The sequence below is a fragment of the Gouania willdenowi genome, chromosome 17, assembly GCF_900634775.1.
Source record: "Gouania willdenowi chromosome 17, fGouWil2.1, whole genome shotgun sequence".
Classification (NCBI taxonomy): domain Eukaryota; kingdom Metazoa; phylum Chordata; class Actinopteri; order Blenniiformes; family Gobiesocidae; genus Gouania; species Gouania willdenowi.
In genome coordinates, this window is record NC_041060.1 from 33,711,271 (window position 1) to 33,734,373 (window position 23,103).

General features: G+C 39.9%; 2 protein-coding genes across 9 annotated transcripts in view; both read left to right on the plus strand.

The window, feature by feature from the left end:
- The window catches only part of LOC114479318 (NLR family CARD domain-containing protein 3-like), a 54,140-nt gene extending 50,211 nt beyond the window's left edge, over positions 1-3,929 (plus strand). For all 8 annotated transcript variants that reach the window (XM_028472948.1, XM_028472956.1, XM_028472950.1 and 5 more), the window contains 2 exons: positions 1,626-1,672; positions 3,351-3,929. In XM_028472948.1, the coding sequence (XP_028328749.1) occupies positions 1,626-1,672; positions 3,351-3,880 (577 nt within the window). In that variant the 3' untranslated portion in view covers positions 3,881-3,929. The remainder of the gene's footprint in view (positions 1-1,625; positions 1,673-3,350) is intronic.
- A 12,889-nt stretch (positions 3,930-16,818) lies between these two features.
- LOC114479366 (fas-activated serine/threonine kinase-like) lies at positions 16,819-22,485 on the plus strand. The gene is made up of 3 exons (XM_028473034.1): positions 16,819-18,483; positions 19,141-19,232; positions 22,261-22,485. Exons 1-3 carry the CDS (start codon positions 18,362-18,364, stop codon positions 22,413-22,415), a joined length of 369 nt encoding a protein of 122 aa, XP_028328835.1. The 5' UTR covers positions 16,819-18,361; the 3' UTR covers positions 22,416-22,485.
- The last annotated feature ends 618 nt before the right edge of the window (positions 22,486-23,103 follow it).

A 23,103-nucleotide genomic window follows, 5' to 3' on the forward strand; every position in this document is an offset into this window, starting at 1 on the left:
ATCAATCCCCATCACATGTGGGCGCCGCAAATGGCTGCTACGGTGTGTTGATGTGTCTTCTTTTACTGCAACTACCAAGTCAAATTCCTGGTATTGTTCTAAACTGTACCTGGTCAATAAAGCTCTTCTGATTCTGATTCTGATGTGACAGAGAGCTGTATCAGAGGAATGTGATGAAGGTGTGAGAGGTGGGACACTAAAGGAGGAGAACTGGGACGGGTTGGAAAAGCAAAGCAGGGGTCTCATTTGCGTACATTTCTTTTTTAAACAACTATTAAACGAGAGTGCACGCTCGTCCCACGCCTGTTTAAGTTTTAAATCACAATCAACTTGAAAAATGTCGGACGTGAGAAAACACTTTGCTCCACCCATACTGGGCCTATAAAAGGTCCAGTGAATGCCCTTTATGAATATTCACAAATACAAATTTCAGGGTGGACCAAGGGGGAAAACGAGCAAATAAAACAAATTTCACTCAATAAGAGATGGAGGAATTAATTGTTGAGGTGGACATACGCATGAGAGCATAACATGGTAACACAGTGCGCATTACGATGGATAGAAAGGCAGATCATGTTGCGTTGCCTTAGAGCAACAGACTTTGACTGAGGTAAAAAAGAAATGGTCAGCCATAAAATCAGTGGAGAAAATATGTATCACTCTCCATCGGATGAACGTCTGTTCAACGGGTGGAGGAAAGAGTGCACCGGAGTTCAGTCTCACAGACCAAAAGCTGGAGGATCACTGGGCGACCCTCTGTGTTATATTGGAGGTGGGGGGGCACAGATACACTATATGCGCCAGAATTTCCTTGTTTGAGATAATAAAAATGAACAAGTAGTAAAACATCTTTGGAACATTACGTAATTCACAATATTTAATTTCAAGTAAAACCATATTTTTCATCAGTCCCAGGGTGTTTACTGTGAGTGAGGCCTGAGGCTCCGCAGCACTTTGTCCTTTGCACACTTTCTTTTCTTTTTCACACTCTGGGTATTTGGAAGCCATTGACAAAGTTTCAGGTTGAACAGGCACCACGCTCCACAAACACACACACACACACGCATACAGACCTTTCTTGCTTTTATTATTAGAATAGATTATTTCATTATTTATAACTATTTAATTTTTATACTGTATCTTCTTTAACTAGATTTATATTTGACGAAGTGAAAGTATAGAATACAGTGTGTGGTGTTTTAATTTGAAAAAAAAAATACTTTAAAATTACAAAAATGTAATTTTAATCAGAAATTTCTTTTTGATCATTTACTAGATGTTTTAGGTGACCCCATTTGAATTCTGGGGGACCCCATATGGGGTCACGACCTCAAGGTTCACAAACTCTGGGTTTTGAAGGACAGAGATAAGAAGGTAGTGAGCAGTGAGGAGAGGGTGATGGAGAACTTTGAGGAGCTGATGAAAGAATGAGAGAGAAGATCAGAGGAGGTGAAAACAATCAGTGAGGATGAAGAGAGGAACACTTTAAAGGAGATGAAGAAGGTGAAGCTGTTGAAGACAAACCAGTAGAAACATGGAGAGCTTGATGGAGATGGCATCAGGTTTCTGAACAGCACTTTGGACTCTTTAGGTGTGTAAATCACTGCCTGTGTTTGCTCCTGCAGGGCGGACCATGGAGGAGAGCAGAGGATCAAAGCTGGTGTGAGGAAGTGTAAGTGTGTGTGTGTGTGTGTGTGTGTGTGTGTGTGTGTGTGTGTGTGTGTGTGTGTGTGTGTGTGTGTGTGTGTGTGTGTGTGTGTGTGAATGTATGGGGGGTGGATTGCTTCTAAATTAATGCGCATCAGTCTATCGAACTGGTGCGCATGAATTTAGAAGCGATCCACCCCCCATGCATACACATTTTAGTGTATGCACACCTACGCCACACCTGGATGTGCACCAAACAAACATAAATATATTCAATTCACTTCAATTCAATTCAACTTTATTTATAAAGCACAAAATACAACAAAGTCATCTCAAAGCGCTGAACAAAATACAAAGTCCATAGTAAAAAAGAAGAAAGAACCCAACAAGATCCACATGAACAAGCATTTAGCGACAGTGGGAAGAAAAAACTCCCTTTTTTATAGGAAGAAATATCTCCAGCGGAACCAGGTTCAGAGGCGGAGAACATCTGCTTCGACTGGTTGGGGTTAGTGAACAGAGGGACAAACAGAATAGGACAGAAGGATAGGTCCATCCAAGTGTTCCAGACTAGTTGAGCCGCGAACCATTGATCAGGAACTGCCATCTCCAGCATCAAGACACCTGAAAAAGAAAAGAGAGCTGAGGGCGAGGAGAAGGCACAGACTGCAAGACAAAATAACAAAATATATATATATATATACAGTATATATATATATTTATATGGGGTGGATATCAGTGTAAATGGTGTGAAGCAGTGTGAGCAGTATGATGGGTTATGCAACGAGGGACAGAAGTGGGGAGTTGTCTTCAACCCAGCACAACTGTGTCCCTGGACAATCATTACAGTCCATTAGAGCTATGTGTAGATGGCGGATCGTGTTTGAATATAATGTTGGTGTTCTACTATATCATCTTAGTTCTATTTTTAGGTTTAGAGCTTTTTCTTTAAGATACACAGGAGCTTGATCATGTAGAGCTTTGTATGCTAACAGGAGTATTTTAAACTATATTCTAGATTTTACAGTCACACTTAGACGCAGGTGTGGCGTGAGTGAAGCTATCGCGATCAGGCGCACTTCACTATGTAGCACCTTTCTACGTGACATGTAAACACTTTTAGGCATCCAGACGTGCAGACGTATACACGCGTGCAGGTATGTAAGTGTGTGTGAGTTTTGAGTGTATAACGAACCACCATTTAGTCCGGTTACAGTCTGTGTCACGACACCCATCCATAGAGTGGTAGTGACTGTAGTGTTACGCTCTGAGTCAGCTCGTTGCTGTGATTGGACAGGAGACAACACTCAACACGCACACACACTTACTGACGTGTGCGCGTGTACACGCCTGGATGCCTAACAATTTTGGTTAGATGACACGCAGACGGTGCTATATAATGAAGCACACCTGATTGCTATAGTTTCACTCACGTCACACGTGCCACTACACCTAACTGCTTAAATTAGGTAAGTTTATCGAAAGTTAGGCAGGCAGGTACGCTGGTGCGCATGAATTTAAGAGGTGATCCCCCATAGTGTGTGTGTGTGTGTGTGTGTGTGTGTGTGTGTGTGTGTGTGTGTGTGTGTGTGTGTGTGTGTGTGTGTGTGTGTGTCATGAAGCTCTGAGTGAATGAACATGTCAGTGATACAGAGAGAATGAAGCATCACATGATCAACTGTTGTTTCTTTGTGTCTCATCAGATTTCTGTCACATTCACCTCGACACAAACTCCATCAACACAAACCTCAGACTGTCTGACAACAGCAGGACGGTGACACGTGTGGAGGAGAAGCAGCTTTATCCTGATCATAAGGACAGATTTGATTACTGCTGGCAGGTTCTGTGTAGTACTGGTCTGACTGGTCGCTATTACTGGGAGGTGGAGAGGAATGGAAATGTTTATATAGCAGTGAGTTACGGAAGAATCAGAAGGAAAGGAAACAGTAGTGATTGTGTGTTTGGACGTAATGATCAGTCCTGGAGTCTGAACTGCTTCAGTGGTTTTTACTCCTTCAGTCACAAAAACAAAGACACACGTATCTCTTCCTGTCGTTCCTCTGGTAGGGTAGGCGTGTATGTGGACTGTCCTGCTGGACGTCTGTCCTTTTATGAAGTTTCCTCTGACTCTCTGAGACACATCCACACTACCTGCACTTCCTTCACTGAGCCTCTGTATCCTGGGTTTATGTTTTGGTCTATTGATTCCTCAGTGTCTCTGAGTCCTCTGTGAGACAGACGTGTCTCTGTCTCTGAGGATTAAACTTGAACTAGGTCTAAAACTCTTGTCATTTAGTCTGGTTGGTTGTTGGCTGGTATTTTTTCATTGAATGTGTGAAATTATCAGTGATGTTTGATTAGTGAAGAACTCAGAAACCAGCTGCATCACAGCTGCCTTTTAAAGCTTCTACCAACAGGTCTACTGTAGATATGAGTAGATCTATTATGATATCATCTTTTTCTCTTTTTTGTTGTACTTAAATTAGTTGAATCGTGTTAGTCTATTGCACTGTAAGATGTTAGAACAAACGTAAGTCAGACTTCATTCTGGGATTAGAATAGTCACATACAGAGCCAGGTTCAAGTTTTTTCTACTTTATTGATCAGAAGTCCCTCTTTAGTTTTCCTTCATCTGCATCATGTGTTAAACCATACGATACAGTCACAATATTGAAGGAAGTTGCTGGGATGGCCACAAGCACGTCGCCATCACATGGGCATGCAGATGTGAGCGTGCTCATCCAGCTCCTCCTCCTCTATGTGGGGCTCTGCATCATCAGCATCCAGCTGCAGAAGCAAAGGTTAAAGGTCAGTCAGATAAAGAGAAGGAGGGTTTGCAACCCAACAACGAACTGAGGCTCCGCCCACAGAGCCTTTATGAAATCACATTGCCACGTTTACATAAGAGCTTTAATTACTCTTTAATTCAGAATAAAAGTGAAATACTCTTTAAACTGACCTTGTAAACACCTAATTCAGAATAAAAATGGTCATTCCGAATTAAAGTTTAAATCCAAATTAAGTGGCCATATTATTTTGATTTTAATTCCGAAAGGAACAATATCTCCATCTTGTAAAAGTTTAATTCAACTGTGAAGTAATTCTGGCAATTCCCCCCATGCTCACAAGTGACGTGCCGTGACCACTAGGGTTGGGTAGGCACGTTGCAAATCGAGACCACCAATGACAATTTCATATGTTTCTGCTGTCAAGTGTTAATTCAATTCAAATCATTTTTATTTGTATAAAGCAATTTCCAACAAAGTCATCTCAATGCACTTATCAATATATAAAATTCATAATAAGAAAGAAAAAACCCAATAAGATCCACATGAACAAGTGTTCAGCCATCTAACAAAATCAACATCATAAACACCATTAAAGAAACATAAACAATTATTTAATATAGCCTCCATACTCTCCAACAAGAAATATCTCATGACACGACAGCACAACTGTTGTTTGTGTTGGAAACACAGAAACACGGAGAAAATGACAACTTAGAACAGCCTCAGTGAGGAGCATCCACAAAGCCAATCCTTCCTTTTGTACCATTCACTGTGAAAAGTATGAAACATGTTCTGACCTTACCTTTGCTGAAGATCTGGTAGCTCAGGTGTTGGTCTCCATCTTTTAAAAGCTGTCATTTTTCCTCAAAACAAAGTTTCTCTATCATCTCTAGCGCTGTCACCCTCCCACTAGTTAAAGAACGTAGCAGCAGCAGTCACATGTCATCTATTCACTAATGTGCTGTGAACTTACGTATAGCATTTAGCATAGCGCAGTTACGTGCAAAGGCCGCTCTCTATGCTGCCTTTACGTGTAAATTGATGTCACATTGGGGACCTGACTGTGCATGCGCAAACACGTAAACTCACGCAATGAGAACGGAGGCAGAAGAGCGACGTGCCTTTGGGAGGGGGCGCGGCCTCCCTCTGCCTTACAGCAGAGAAAAAAAAAAAAAAAAAAAAAAAGACTGCAGCTGTTCCAGGAAACAGCGCTGTTTAGTAATTTGGGCTATGAAACGCACAAAATGCGGACACTTTCAAACTTATAGGTACTGTAGGCTATTGGAAATGGAAAAATAAATAATTTATAATTAAAAAAAAAAAAATTATAATTAAATAATCAAAATATCAATTCACCCTTGGGTAGGCACTGCCTACCTTGCCTACCCTGACGGCACGTCACTGATGCTCACCCAGTCACGAAGATGCGCTGTTGACGACATAATCCAAGATGGCCGCCCGGACCCGACCCGGTACAATTTTTTTGATAAGAGCCTTTTGCTGCATTCACACCGAAACGTATCTTATGTGTCGTAGGATCAAACCAATTTCCAACAAAGTCATCTCAATGCGCTTATCAAAATATAAAATTCATAATAAGAAAGAAAAAACCCAACAAGATCCACATGAAAAATAATTTAGCCATCTTACAAAATCAACACCAAAAACACCATTAAAGAAACATAAACAATTATTTATTATAGCCTCCATACTCTCCCAACGAGATATATCTCATGACACGGCAGCACATCCGTTGTTTGTGTTGGAAACACAGAAACACGGAGAAAATAACAACAACAACAACTCAGAACAGCCTCAGTGAGGAGTATCCACAAAGCCATACCTACCTTTCACTGTAGAAAGTACCAACAATGTTCTAATCTTACCTTTGTTGAAGCTCTGGTAGCTCAGGTGTTGGTCTCCCAATCTTTTTAAAGCTGTTGTTTTTCCTCAAAAAAAAGGTTTCTTTATCGTCTCAAGTGCTGTCATCTTGCCTGTAGTGTTATCCCGCCCACTAGCTAGAGAACGTAGCAGCAGCAGTCATGTGATATCAATTCACTAATGTACTGTGAACTTACGTATAGCATTTAGCATAGCGCGGTTACGTTACGATGTAAATGATTGTCATCTTGGGGACCTGACTGCGCATGCACAAACACGTAAAAACGCACTATGAGAACAGAGGCAGAGCAGCAATGTGCCTTTGGGAGGGGGAGCGGCCTTCCTCTGCCTTTCAGCGGAGTGAGACTGTGCAGCTGTTCCAGGAAATAGCGCTGTTTAGTAATTTGGGCTATGAAATGCGCAAAATGCGGACACTTTCAAACTTATAGGTACTGTAGGCTATTGGAAATGGAAAAATAAATAATTTATAATTATATTATAATTAAAACAAATAATCAAAATATCAATTCACCCTTGGGTAGGCACTGCCTACCTTGCCTACCCTGATGGCACGTCACTGCAGACGTGACACGTTCGCCTCCGATCCAATCAAAACCTTCCCAACCCCCAGACCTAAAGACGAATTGAATAAAGCCAAATAAATGTTTTCCATGTAAACCTCAATTCGGAATGACTATTTCCATGTAAACATGAAGCGGAACACTTTAATTCAGAATAATTTCATTCAAAATAATTCATTCCAAATTTAAAAAAATGTCATGTAACTGTGGGCATTGATATGTGACGTGCTGATTCAAACACTCACAGTTTGAAGCTCTTGTTGGGTGAAGATCCAGGGCAGCAGCAGCATCCTCACAGGAATGGTTAACAGTAACACAAAGGGGAACGCCAACGCTGCTGCCGTAGCCATGACGCCGCCCAGAATAGACAGGCACACCCCCTGTACGATGGTGAACAGGTGCATCCTCAAGGTGCGCACCTGTAAGAGCGAGGGAGTGATCACAGCATGGCCATAAACACGTGATTATATCTAATCACATTTAATTAATTAATTTATTTATTCTTTTTATTTAAGTAGGGACAGTATCAATGACCATTCAAGAAAAATGTAAATATGTCAGATTATAGCCATAGGCTGATTTCCATCTGTTGTTGTTAGACAGGCTGATGTAAGAAATGTCACACTTAACAATAAAACAAGGTGAGACACAAAACATTAAATGAAAGGATTACATACAGGACAAGGAACCAGTCTTTAGCTTTAACTCCAAGTTAAAGGCTTTTATTTTTATGTGAAAAAAAAAAAAAATTTTCTGCTGATTTTAATGTTCTTTTTGATTTTTTAACTGTTAAATGTTTTCGGTAAAGCACATTGACTCAACTTGTGTATGAAATGCACTATACAATTAAATTTGCCTTGCCTTGATCTGAGGGTCACATGATCAACATTCATCATTCGAATAAAGATCAATCAGAGGGTTTGTGTTTATTTCTGTTGTAATTTTGTCCATTTTTGATGTTGCTTTGTCAGTGTTTGGAGTTGTTGAGTGTTTTTGTTCCTATTTTGTGTTTATGTTGTTGCTTTGTGTATTTTCTGTAATTGATGATGATGTTCTGTGTATTTTTCTGTCATTGTGTGGCTTTTTCGGAGTAATTTTGTGCATTTGTAGGCACTGCCTAAATTCAGAGCGAGGGTTGGGCCGACAGTTGCCCACATTTGTGTCACAGCAGGCTTTACTGTTTGAAGTCACATAGAAATTACTTCTCCAGTCAAGAAAAGCAATAAAGAGTTTGTTGTTCTCTATCTCAGTGGTTTAGCCCTTCAGCTACAGTCTTGCCTTATTATACCACATTTTGTAAAAAGTCAGCTACAAACGGGTGAGTTTGATTTTTCCCGCAATAATTTGTCATAAGGGGGAAATTTCTCTTCCTGATAATCCTGGCTCCTCCTACCCAATAAGAATGCGAGCTCCTCCCTCTCAAACTACCTCACAGGTAAAACTAACAGTGTTTTAATAACACTGGTAGAATATACGTTATACTTTATTGTCATATACGAAGTCAGTGCCTGTAGGAAGTATGTATTGCTATAGAAAAGTGGGAGGTTCAGTAGCTTTTTCATGGATGGTTAAATGAGGTTGGGTTGGAAGGTGAGACGTCAGGGACTTTAGGTTTGTTGTGAAATGTGTAGAGTGATAACTATTGTGTTTTCATATATGTTGGCTTTTAGCAAGGACACTGTAGGGAGTTGAACCCCATCTATTCCAGTTCCAGTTTGTTGTCCTCGCAGATCCGGATCTCCTCAGACCAGAACAGACTCAGTCCGGACTCGTTTAGTGTCATTAATCTACAACAGTCAGTTTAGATGCACACGGAATTTGTAAAGCATTTATGAAACAATTTATTAACGGTATCATTGCAGTCCAAACAAATCCAACGTCGCACACCCTTGAACCTTAGAAAGTCTGTCTCCCACTGTGAAATGCAAATACAATCAAAAAGAAGCTATCGGCTAATGTTTACATGCTAAGTTTTCAAACTCTGGGCTCCGACACCCGGCGGTGAATTGTCACCTCCAGAACACTAACCAAAGGTCCCACAGGACTGTGGAAAAACACCAGCTCTCTGTTTTTCCTCCAAAATGAGAACAAAGAAACTGTTAGTAGGTTTGAAAAGTCACAAAAGAAAACATTATTGGAATGGTTCCTGCAGAAATTGAAATCGCAAATATTGTCGGTCCTATACCCAACATAATGCTATTTTAAATGTTTCAGCATTTAAAAAGTGCTTAAAACACCAGAAAACATCACAATGTTAGTATTAAGGTATTTACTGTCCACCATATAGTAAGGAAAATAAGAACATGATGTTTAATAACAATATTTTACCAAAAAATTTACAACTGATTTCTTAAGCAATACTTTGTTACTTCCTAGTAATGTTTGGTATCAAAGTGTCCCATAATACATGATATATCAATATATGATGTTGAAAAGATGATTTGAATTATGCTGAATTAATTATTATTGTTTGTGTTATGCTTAGAACTCTTCTGTTTGTCTTTCATCACACACACTCCAGACACACCCACAGGCTGAAAGCAGAGACACTGCCCAATCACTGACATGATCAACCAAAACACCTCATCCAATAGACGTCTCTCAGGTTTTGTTTAAAAAGACGCACTGCTCACAAAACTTCAGTTTTGGGACGCTGGCATTTCATGCTCAACAACACGTTTCCTCATTTTTCCAGTTTTTTCATTTCATTTTTGTTTTATTTGTAGTTGCGTAGATTTTTAAGAAACAGCTTAAGACGCAAAACAGCGTGCCTCAAAGCCGACCTACCAACATCTGAACCGCGGACCAAACCACGGTCCTCTCTCTCCTCGTCTGAAACCTGCTGCGATCAACCCAGAAGGGGTTGTGGATCCGTCAATAGGAACCCTACCGTTTAACAAAACAGAACTCAACGGCGGCACGCCAGCTACTGCTACGACGAACTTTGTTCCTGCAAACCCAGAACGTCTCTAGGTCCAACCAGAACTTCGCCTCAAGGTATGGACCAGCGAACATGGAACCAGCAGAACACAATTTAACCACATTTTACTCCATAAACATTTGTTTGTTCCCCTGTCTATGTCTCCCTACATGTTTAATGAGCTCATTTTGTATTTTTATGCTTTGATTTTATGATATTTTATTCGAATATGCATAGTTACCTCTTTATACCATATTTAGTAGACTAGCTTTCTTTAGAATAACGTTTTGACTTATTATGTATAATCCTCATTCTTATTTGACTAGAAATGTATTTTATCATGATTTAATTATCCCATTTTAATTGATATTTTGACTTTGTTAATTGTTTAATTTTGAATAAAAGTTTAAATGTAATCTTTTGTTCCTCTTTATTAAAACTGTGTATTAAGGTATACATGTTGCTGTACGAATCTTATTTCGCTGGTTTCAAATTAATGGGTTTAGTCTAAAGCTTAGACCTATTTCTCCTGTTTAAAGGAGTGGCACCCCGGCATCCTTTGAGCTAATATTAATAATCATAATTAATATTCTAATTCATACAACCCATTATTAATAAATCCTTATTCCTACAGCTACATACACGAAATGTGTTCTCTGCATTTAACCCCTCCCCGAGGAGCAGTGGGCAGCCACGATGTAGCACCCAGGGAGCATTTAGAGTTAATATAAGGAACTGATCAACATTTCACAGTCATGGACCAGGGAGATTCAAACCAGTGAGCCTATGATTACAATCCTGCTTCCTTAACCACGAGTCCCTTTATCCACAGATAATATATTTACATTCAGTATATAGATAATCCAAAGCTCAGCGTGAGTGCTCACAATCAGTTTTCAAAAGCATGTTCCAGTTTTTTGGTGACATGTTTGCGAGGACACAGGGCTGACCTTCTGGACGTAGCTGCTTTCAGGGTGGTATTTTGGTGGCATCAGTAACAGTTGCAGTCGCTCTGTGAGTTGGATCCCATTGAGCGACATAACACCCATGTAGAGGAAGATCCCAAACAACACAGCCAGAGGGATTTGACGCAGAGCCTCTCCGAACACAATCGACAGACCTGCAGACCGGAGCAGGTACAGAATCATGTCAGACATGCAGAAACAGAATTAATACTCAGTCGTTGGTGGTCATCGCACCTACAAAAACAGCTACCAGGAACCCAGTCACCCTCTGCTCCTTGACCTCCAGGATCCCTGGCTTTTCTCCAGGTGTGTTCGGTTTAGTCATGACAGTCAAAGCGTTAGTATGAGTAACAGAGCGAACAGTGGCAGCAGACAACCAGGGTAACCCAAAAAAAGGCCGATATTCCCCCCACCAACACAATGATGAGGAGGTCCACATGGAAGCCCGTTCCCTTCACCAACATCCGCTCCTTCTTACTGACTATCAGCCTGAAGGACACAAAGACAACCAACACACAAGATCTCTGGAGGGGATTCGTACGAGCAAATGTAAAAACACATTTTAAACACAACAATCAAAGCTAAGAGTCCAAATACTGAAGGTAGAAGAAATAGATGATGTACGCTGTAATCTGGGACTCCATAAAGATGAGGATGAAGACCAGGATGGCTGGAAGCACGCTCGCTCCCATCATCCACATAGGAAACTCCCCGTTTGATCCCAGTGGGGAAATGACCCATCCCCGTTTCTCTGGACTGGACACAGAGAATCCACTCGGAACATTTAGCTTCTGTCAGTCAGAAAAAAACAACAGTTATCTAAAAGTTCTTGATTGTTCCTGTGCTTTTTAAAAGTACCACTCTCACCTGGGTGTAGGTGTCCTCCACGCTGTAATCAACCATCACCATGATGAAGATGGCAATGGGAACCCCAAAATCCCCAATGAGTCTCCGAAGCTAAAACACCAACACAAGGATTAGGATCAAAAGACATTCAAAGGAAAACCTTAAAAAGTGAGCTTTGGTGTGAGTGTGTGAATATAAAAATACTATATTCATATCATGTCAGACTTGTTAAACTCATATGCCACCAACCTTTCCAGGGAAGAAGGAACTGTTCTTTAACTTGCGAAGGTAGAAGGCAATCAAATATGTTCCTGCCATAAGTACTCATGAGAGCAGAGCTGTGTTTGGCTGAGAGACAAAACGGACCAGAATGCTTCCCTCTAATGCCACAGTGAGAAGCACGATGAGCACCAGCCAGAACCCGATCCACAGTCGACCCGTCAGATAGTCAATACCGTTGACTTTACAAAACTAGAAAGAACAAGAGAAAATGTAGATGTAGGAATATATATATATATATATATATATATATATATATATATATATATATTTTTTTTTTTTTTTTTTTGTTAAAGCTAATAATATTTATATTGTTGAAACTCTGGCAAAAACACAAAAGCCACAACGGAGGAAAAAAAATCCATGGAAGTTAGGATCGAGTTTGTCCGATTTTGAAGCAGCCCAATAGCTGAGCTGCTTCTGGGATAAACAGCCGGCCTCAAGGTCTCAGGGCCTGCCCCCCCCCGACCACGGAAGGCTCCGGGCACTGAGGCTGCTGCTGACCACTGGCAGCAGCTGGGGACTGAAAGCGGCGCTGAGGAGGGACCAAAGTACTTCTAGGCCTATTATGAGAAGGCAGGTTCCTGCTGAGACCAGAGAGCTGCTGCCTGGTTCATCTAGCCTGAATGGTCCGTTCAAGAATTTTCAATCTCAGCACGGTGGAAGTAGTAAAAATTCATTTTCCGGTACTGCGCATGCTCATAATTGATCTCAGTACGAGGTAACTCAGACCCTGACACCAGTACTGACGACGGGGACACCTTGCATCCTGCATAAGGGCCTTGTCAGGAGACACAATAAGAGCAACATTGGTTGGATCTGTTGCTAGCCTGTAGCCCAACCCAAACTTGGCGGCATCCTGCATAGCGGCGAGTTCACAGCCATCTGAGGTAGTTTGAGAGAGGGCCCTTGACTCTCTCTTGCATGCATGCAACTCTTTCAGGTACTCCTCTGAGGGAGGCACCATTAAGGTTGCTAGCTCCGAGCTGCACCAAAAAAAGGCACAAACCGGGGGCAGCTGAGGAGGGTCCGGCTGCAGATGCGCCAGGGCCCCACGAATGAGGGACCCTATGGAGTCATCCACCAACTCAAAGGTAGCACGTAACACTGCTGGGGTAAGAGCGGAGACACTGCCTCCCCAACACGGTAATCGAAAACGCTGGTTACAAGCTGGCTTTGAGCGAACACACGCTCACCAGACTACTGAACGGGACGCCCCTATGACAGGGAGGGAGCGCACTCACTGCCGTCACCGACAAAGGGTCTTATCAAAAAGAAACCAGTACAACTACTGTGGCTACTACTAGCTTGCTGTAAGCTGAAGCGCTGTACCCAGCACTTACCTGGCTAACAGTTAAATTGGGAGTAAGCGCACACAGCCGCCCTCACCCCGAAAAAGAAAAAGAGGCAGCCACCAACAGAGAACGTGTGCTACCGGTAATATAAGCTGACCAGCGAATACGCTACCGCCAAATCTAAGGACTGTCAACAAAGATAGTGCTGGTGCAACCAAGTTGCTACCCCACGCTTTAGCGTGTTAGCTCTGGTGGACACACCGGGCTAACTGTAAAACAATAAACTTAATTATGTTGGATGTGGCAGAAACACATTACCATCAGCAGCAACAGAAACCGTAACAATCAAAACTGAGGTGGCGACCAACCTTAGTGATTACAATCCAAGGAGAAACGCTGAATGCCGAACCTGCCACAGCCTTTGGAGGGCAACCTTAGAGACGCAGCTCCGACAACAGTACCAAGGCTACTAGCAACAAGCTTAATTTTCAAAGCCACTTCAATAGTCCAACACTTGGGAGCGAGAAGAAGAAACTAATCCTCTAATGCAGGGGTGGCCAATCCTGGTCCTCAAGAGCCACTATCCAGCATGTTTTAGATGTTTCCCTCTTCCAACACACCTGATTGAAATGACCAGGATCGTTATCAGGCTTCTGCAGAGCTTGATGATGAGTTAATCATTTGAATCAGGTGTGTTGGAAGAGGGAAACATCTAAAACATGCTGGATGGTAGCTCTTGAGGACCAGGATTGGCCACCCCTGCTCTAATGACACCGGAAGATATAGACCTACAGGGTCATCAGGGGTCACACGTGACTTTGTTGGTATAGCTACTCAACCTGCACCTGCGGGATATGGTATCATTCAGTACTTAAAGCACCGCCTCTGGCGGTCAGGAAGGGTGACATGGAGCTAGTGTTTGAAGGAATCAAGTGATGTATCCTATGATGTCAAAGTTGGCCAAGACGTATTTGGACATTCCTGGCACAAGTGTCTCTTCGCCGGGCTCATTTCGTGGCCTGGAAGGTGGCTCATGGGCCGAGAGCATTAGAGCGCTGCCCCGCTCCCAACGCTCCGCTTTCCAGGGGCGTGACCTAGGTTACATCGCTCAGCCTTCTCCGCTGTGCAGCGTTGTGGACCACCCACCAGACTTGTAATTTCCACAAGAGAGCTGATATTATAGCTGTAATATGTTTTTAAAGCTGCTTTGATTGTACGCAGCAAAATGTTTAGTTCCTTGTGGGATTTATGCAGCTCTTAAAGAATTTATTTTTACTGAATAAACTTTTCTGTTGGTTCAGATTGACTTAGCTCTATGAGCTAATATTTTAGTTATTTTTTAATTTTTATTTATTTTGTAATATTGTTGGATTTGACAAATAAAAATAATGGCGATACATCTGTTTGGTTACTTTAATTAATGGATACTGACACATATACCTTATTTAAATGTATGTAATAGACACAAAGTGAGGAAAATAGAAACTTTGATTTGGGATGCATTGAAAATTGTGATAATTGTTAATATTGTATTGATCGTTGATTAATCGAATTGTTGCACCCTGAATTGTAATCGAATAGTGAGGTTCCTTAGATGGCACACCCTAAGCTTACTCTCATCAAACCACAACGAGCCACTGATTTACTTATTATCAGATTTAACACTTGTATGGAAGGATGAAAGCTAACATGTCACGTGTGAAATAAATATGAGGATTAAACTAACGTCACAAAGCTGGTCCCATTAGACAGTAATGTAACTACTGTGATTACACCTAAATATCCTGTTAGTAATGCTCTCAGTAATTAATGATTAAATAATTTAGACTGATCTGGTTTAATTATAGGAAATTGCTGAGATATCAACCATAACTTTATGTAATTCATTATCAGATATAAAATAACCAAGATTCAGCAGCAGTGGTTTATATTAAACGATAGAAAATCAGAATTAGAGTTAGTTTTGCTTTTCATGTACTTTTTTTTTAAATAAAATATATATAATAACAACAAACGTGTAAATGTTATTACTGAAGCACATTCTAGTGTTGATTTATTAATGAGGATGCAGGAGACATCCTCACTATTATTCGTTTTTTCTTCCGTCTGTCGTTAACTCCTCCTACACCATTTGTCCCATTTTGACAAATAAGCTATCAAAACGTTCAGAAAGTTCTTTGATGCTATCGCTTTTGTGATTTGTAACTTTTCAACTTTTTGAGTTATTATATTTTTTTGTGAAACTATATGAACTTCTCTGCTTCAATCTCTTTTTTTTAGAGTAAACACCTGGTTCAGGTGGAGGAGCTGCTTCACTTTTTCTTTACAAACCATTCAACCTTTAACATCTTCAGCTAATATGTTCTACACATTTCAACTTTTTCAACCTTATTGTTAAAGGAGACATATCATGCTTTTAAATCCTTCCTTTTTACATATAAATCAAACAGTTGTGTCTATATAAAGCAGAACTGCAATGCTTGGGTCTGAATTCCTCATTATTATAGCTCCACCCCTTTTCTACCGCTTTTCTGATGTGCTTCTGAGAGCAACTCGTTTTGGTGCTGTCTCTTTAAATGCAAATGAGACACTTCATACCCCGACCCCTCTCCAGGTTGCAGAGGTGACACTCTGTTCAACTCCACCCTGCTCGGCCATTTTTGTAGTTTGATAGAAGAGATACGATTATGTAGCGGCGCAGAAACTTTTTATTCACACGTTGACAAAATGTCAACAACGTTAGACTTGTCCATCCAGCCTTACATGTTCCAGCCAGAGTCTGACCCAGCGGAGCGAGATGAAAATGAAGATGATGAACCTGCAGAACCCTAACAAGTGAGCTAACACAAGCACCGAGCTAACGCTAGCGCCAAGCTAATGTCACGAAATGCATTTTAATACAGTCTTTTCGGAGACAAAAACGACAAAATTAATGAAAACTTTAGACTTAAATTAAATTGCGTAGGCCACATCATCAAGGATCTAAAACGAGCACTGTGTGCTGCTAATGCTAACAAAACAATGACAGGGACGTCTTATCACACTTTTTAGCGTTATTTACAGCTTACCGAAGTGCTCTGTTCATCGTCTCCAAAGATAGAAGGAATTGAACCCTCAATCAGACAAAGTCTTTCGGCAAATCCTTCTTTATACTGGTGGAGGTTGATGAAGCAGTCATCATTGAAGTGCTTCACACACACAAAAATGACCTTACCTACAGATGTGGTACATTTCCGTAAAAAATAAAACTCAACCAGACACTTTGAAAAGGTTCTGATGCTGGGAGACGTTGTAATGAAGCGTGTGGGTTACTACATCCAACAACCAAACATTTTGACTTATCCTCTCGTAACTTCGGCATCCTGGAGCTTGGACTACAAAATAAAAGCGAGAAATAAAAATGGTGGATTGTTGGGCCTGGAGTCGATGTCCTAAATTGGCAGTTCTGCTGCAAATACTGTGACGTTATTGTTCAAAAAACGTAATAGAGCATCGAAAAATCGAAACAGATGGAAAAATATGACCAAAACAGAATATAAAGATATCAACGGAGAACCTGAAGAGACTAATTTGAACTTTTCTGTACTTCTAAACACTCTAAATATACAACAAAGTGCATTTAAGGGCTAAAAAAGTGGATTTAGCATGATATGTCCCCTTTAATATTAAAGGATTAAGAAATCAGACTCCATAGTGACACCACGGTGGTTGGTGTAGCTGCAGCCATCAGCCACGCCACCGCGCGAATCAACTGTTTATCACCGGAGCTGATACCGTGGATACCCAAACGAACGCGCACGGGACCGGACGGGTTGGGTTCGGACAGATATTTAGAACTGGTGGTCGGATTTGGTCACATAGTGTTGTTTGCACGCAGCGTTCTTCCTTTCCTGCTGCAGCAGCCACAGCTTCTGTAGCCCTGAAGAATGCAACTTTGTCTGTAACATTGAGAGCTGTGATCCGCGGGGCAAGGAGAATGGAGCAGAGGACAATTATAAAGGAAACATTGCTTTTTCTGCACCACATTTATGATTATCCTTATCTTTATACATGGATTATGTGAATAGATCCGATGGGGCTCTTGAGTGCACTGCGAATGTGTTTGTTTCACTTTCTCTTGTTACTCGTGCTGTTGACATGACCAGTTGTTTATTAAAATCGGTGCTTACCACTAAAACAAACGTAAATATGTCATTTCTTTAAGAAAAAAAGAGGTTTTCACTGTTTGGTCAGACTCGGACGAGAAAATGCGGCCCAATCCGCAACTGTGTCACTATTATTTATTTACTCGCCGTTCATGTGACTGTTTACTCCAAGATCTGTGCACATGCCTCTGCGTACATCTGTGGAACAGTAGGTTAGTCCACTGTGCTTGTCTTCTTTCAGTCTCCAAGCCGTCTTCTTCTCATTCTTCTTTATTTACGGTTTATTTCCAAGCCTCCGAACGCACACCAGCATCATTTGACATCACGTCCACAGAACTGTGTGGGAAATTCACGCCCAGAACAGCAGTACAAAATGTATCAAATAGTCTTTTCTAGACAATCGGTAGAAATGTGTGTGAACTCATTCTCTTTGGTTTAGAGCGCTTCGTCAACCGTTAGCATTAAAAGACTTAAAATGAATGTTTCCTGACCTATTCTCTTTTAAGCTATTGCTAGGTTAAGGTTAATCCTTAGCTAATGCTCGGTTAATGCTAGTGCTTGGTTAATGCGAAGTTGATGCCAATTCTAGCTAGTGCTAATGATAGTTTAATGCTATTTCTTGGTTAGTGCTAATGTTAACGTTAATGCTAATGCTGGCTCATGTCAATGCTAGTTAATGTTAATATATGCTAATGCAGTGCGACACAGGGCAACACCTGCATCCTCTCTTGCATTTTCTTCAGGAAATGCAAATATTCTAGTTCAATTAAATTTGTATTTGTAAGGAACCTGTTTACACTTTAAGTTGGTAATTGTTTTATTTATTTATTTATTGTTTTTGTTTATCAGCATTATTAGCTTTACCATGCTAAATACCAGAAATTATCGGGATACATTTTTTAGTTTATATCGCCCATCTCCAGCGCTGGCTGTGATTGGCTGACTGTGCTGTTGTCTCCTCCCCTCCCCCCACAGGCAGTCCGTACGCCCTGATCGTGCGCAGGTATCTGTCCATGTTGGACGCTGCCGTGGAGCTGGAGTACCAGGATTACACCGGGCCACGGCTGCAGGACTCCCATAAGGTGCTTATGTTTGACCACGCCCTCACCGCTGATGAGGTCAACCGCAAGTACAGGTAACGCCCCCACAACCTGCTGGTTCTATTGAGCCTCCCATTTTACACATTTCTGTTTCGTCATTATATCAGATCATTACAGGCCGTTAAACTTCCTGAAATCCTACCAAACACAATTACTAGCTAACATTTGCCCATCCATTTTACAGAGAAAAATATTCTGAAAATAAATGTGATATCGTCCCCAAAACATGTGGGTGTCATAAAGATATTTACATTTCAAAAGCTGAAGTCACTCAGATTACTTCAGAATTTTTTGTGAGAATTGACTTTTCAGTCTCTGACTATGGAGATAAATTTCAGAATAAATATTTTCAATCAACGGAAAAAAAGTGTTCAAATCTTAATCAAATTTGAAACTCAAATAATTGCAGATGTTTTAATTAAAAAATTAAATAAAAAACAATGTGATATTTATTTATTTATTTTAAATGAGTGATATTTTCCCCTAACATGCATTTAAAGATTAATCCTGTCTTCTTGATATTGTTTAAAAAAAATTTTTTTTTTTAAAATGATGTCAACGTTTCCATTTCAGGAAATACATTTTCACCTATTTTCTGTCCGTTATCTGCGATAGCGTAACATGGTATTTTTGCAGTGTGTCTGTTATTTTGGTGTCCAATCAGAGGCTCTCTTTGGTCTGTCTTGTGTCAGTTATAAAGGTCTGGTGGCTGAGGCGCTGCGGCAGCTGGTCGGGGAGCACAACTACAAACAGGATGAAGTCCTGTCCCCAGGATACTACACAGGTACTCTAAAGCAGGGCTTCTCAACCTTGGGGTCACGAAACACTGGGAGGGGGTTTCCAAATGCCTCGAAGAAACTAAGAATTTTTATAATAAGCCCTTTTTTGATTCTTTTTTAACCCATTTTCTACAACTACACCAAACTTGCCATATTTTAACCTATTTTCATCACTTTTTCATGTATTTTTGCTCCTTTTTTTTTACATTACTCCCATTTATGACACTTGAAAAAATTTGCAGATAAGGCATAAAAAATTTTTCCACTTTCAAGACATTTTCAGCACTTATAAACTAGGCGTGTCCCTATCTGATATCGGTCCGATATTATCCTGAAAACGAATATTGGATATCGGATTCAAATTTACGGATTTTACGATTTATTTATTTATTTATTTATTTATTTATTTATTTATTTATTTAATTCATTCATTTTTTATTTAATTGATTTTTTATTTATTTTATTCAATTGTAGAATACTGTAGATATTATGTTGAAGGTTTAAAATTATGTAACCAATTGGTTTATAATCACACTTTTATTATATTAACAGCAACTCACAAAACAACAAAAACGTGCAAAATAAAATAAAAATATACTGAATAATAAAAAGAACAACAAAATGCACAAAATGACACCAAAAACACACACACACTTACTAATCCCAGCAACACACAAAACGACAACAGACTCACTAAATGAGAGAAAAATACACACGATCACGACAAAACACACAAAAATAACAGAAACGTACAAGATGACATAAGAAACACACAAAATGATGATAGAAATTATTTAGAAGAGAACATGAACTGAAAATACAAAGGTCACATCAGGAGGAAGATGATCATAAATTAAATAAACTTTAGAAATAAATCCAAGCTTAAATACTGTTTCACTCACTTATTTACAGAGTTAGATTCTTTAAAATGTGTTTTATCACTCATTCATTCCATCATTATGATCTATTGCTGTTTTTTCACACAATTCTTTAGCAAAATGTTGTAGTCAGACATAAGGGGGTGCTTGGATTCAAAAGTAAGAGAGAACCTGAGCCAAAACGTTTGAGAACGTCAGATAATTTTGAGCCTCCTTCTTTCAAAAATTAGATTCCATTTTTCTTCCATTCATTTGGAATTATAAGAACCACAGAATTAAAAAGAATCACATTTGTAAACTGAAAAATGAAGGTGGTTTAGCTCTGCCAGATTTCAAACTGTACTATTTTTCAATTTATATACATTATGTTACATACTGGCTGGACAACACTGCTATAATAGGGAGTTGGCTTGATATGGAACGAGAAGAATGTATGCCCTACTCCATTGGTGCAATAGCTTATAACTGTAATCATCCACAACATCATCCTATGTCTCTCTCATTTCAACAAATCCATCTTTCACACCTTCAGTTATGGACAGAGCATGTGATCGTTGGAAAGAAATGTTCTCTCACTTTCAGCATGGATTTCCTCAATGACTGAAACACTGCACCTTGAAAGGATTCGTCATGTACAAAATATCAAATTGGACCATTTTGGAAGATATAAACTAATGTATATTCAGTAAAGTGTATGGTAGCACCCGGTGGGGAGGGGGGGTTATTATTTTACATCTTATTGTTTGTATTGTTTAAAAAAAAAAAAAAAAGCGCATTCGTGTTCACTTATGTTCTTGTTAAATTCTGAACTGTTTCTCAAACATATTTAAATGATAAATGGTAAATGGACTTGATTTATATAGAGCTTTATCACCACTGAAACAGTCTCAAAGCACTTTACATATCAGCTCATTCACCCAATCACTCTCACATTCACACACCAGTGGGACAGGACTGCCATGCAAGGCGCTAGTCGACCACTGGGAGCAACTTAGGGTTCAGTGTCTTGCCCAAGGACACTTCAACACATAGTCAGGTACTGGGATCGAACCCCCAACCTCTCGATCAGAAGACGACCCTCCACCACCTGAGCCACGGTCGCCCACTTTAGCTCTAAAGTAAGGCAGTAACAAAGATTAAAAACAATTACTTTAGCTTTACTTCACAGAGTTAGGTATACATTTCAACATGTTCCGTGCCACTGTCGCTCGCTTGCACACCACACGATTTCCCTATGCTGGGAAAAATTCCTGGTGAGAACAATTTTTAAAGATTCAAATTTTGTAAATAAGTGAAATGAAACAGTATTTAGCGCCTCCTGAATAGATTTATTTATAAACTTTTTATCATTTCCAGTCACTCCCACCTGGTGTGGGACCAAGACTGACCTTTGTATTTTCAGGTAGTTTTCTAATCAAGATCATTAATCATCATTGTTATGATTATTGTTTTAAACTAAAAAAAAAAATACTTAACACATGCGGCCCTCTGTCTTCTTTTATGCGGCCCCCAGAATAAATGTACAAAATGACAGAAAAATACACAAAACAAGAACAAGAATTCAAAAATACAAAGAATTGCAACATTGTAGGAAAATACAGTAAAAGGCCAGGTAAAAACACAGAAAATACTACAAAACACACAAAACTACTACAGAAGTGAACAAAAGGACAACAGTAATACACAAAATTACAGAAAAATTACACAAAAACAGGAAAAATGACTCTCCAAACCCACAGTATAACAAACAAGCAAAACGACAGAAATACACAAATAATACCCCAAAAAAAAGCACAAAATGACACACACACAAATACACAAGATGACTACAGAAATGCACAAAATGCTTCACAACGAGCAAGACAACAACACACATACACAGAATGTCAGGAAAACAGACAAAATGACTATAGAAACTGTTTGTTCTTTCCTGTACTAATGCTCAGATCACTCATTATTCTAAATGCTGACATTAATGTTGATCATGTGACCCTCTGATCAAACACTTTTTTTTTTGGCCCATCTATGATAAAAGTCATCTACCTCTGCTCTAGGGTTACACGTACCCCCATTTGAGAAACATTTGTCTCGTGGATCGTACGGTGCTCGCTGTAGTCGGGTCACTTTTAACTTCCTTTAAACTTGTTGTTTGCAGACTTCCTGCTGTGGGTGGACGCTTCTGGTCGGCTGCTGCCCATCAGGACGGGTGTCGGCCAAAGTTTGACTGGCCCTCCCCACTCTTGTGTCACCATGGCGTCCAAGTCGGCGGATGAAGCGGTCGGTGTTAATAAACTTTGTATTATTATGTGAGCCAGTTTCGTCGACGACCTTTTTTTCCACATTACATCTTTTTCATCCTCCACATCATCACCTGGGAAACCACGACAATATGAATAAACATAATGAACTAATTTTGCCCTAACAACACTCATTTAATTTAAAATTCCCTTTTCACTACTATGCCATTGGCACATTAGATTTAGAAATTAATAACAGCTCTCCTCATGTAATTATCAGATTAGACACAATAAGTGACTTCTTCCAGAGCATGTTTCTACTGCTCTATATTCCATTGACAGCAGGTTTTAAACAGCAATATCATGTCACAAAGTGACAAGATGCACCAGCTCAGATATCCTTATACCGTTTATGCTATTTTCTTTACTTATTTTATTTCTAATAGATTTTTATTTGAGAAAGTGAAAGTATAGAACACAGTTGTTTAAGATTGTTTTGTATATGGTGTTATAATTTGAAAAAATAAATAAAGATTACAAAATCTTAAAAACAACACATTTTCTATTATTATAAATTATTAGACTTTTCAGGGGACCCCATTTGAATTCCAGGCGACCCCACATGGGGTCATGACCCCAAGGTTAAAAAACACTGCATTCCATTATGTATTCTAAGTGTGCAGTGGTGGGGGGTACATGGATTCAGGTTAAATGTCTGGAGGGGTACGGGACTGTGAACAGTTTGGGGAAACACTGTAAAT

Bases quoted from the DNA above. Each gene is read 5' to 3' on its own strand.
- LOC114479366 (XM_028473034.1), top strand. From the start codon at position 18,362: ATGTTGGACGCTGCCGTGGAGCTGGAGTACCAGGATTACACCGGGCCA. The intron at 18,484-19,140 runs GTAACGCCCCCA...GTCTTGTGTCAG, and splicing joins GAGGTCAACCGCAAGTACAG to TTATAAAGGTCTGGTGGCTG. The intron at 19,233-22,260 runs GTACTCTAAAGC...TGTTGTTTGCAG, and splicing joins GTCCCCAGGATACTACACAG to ACTTCCTGCTGTGGGTGGAC.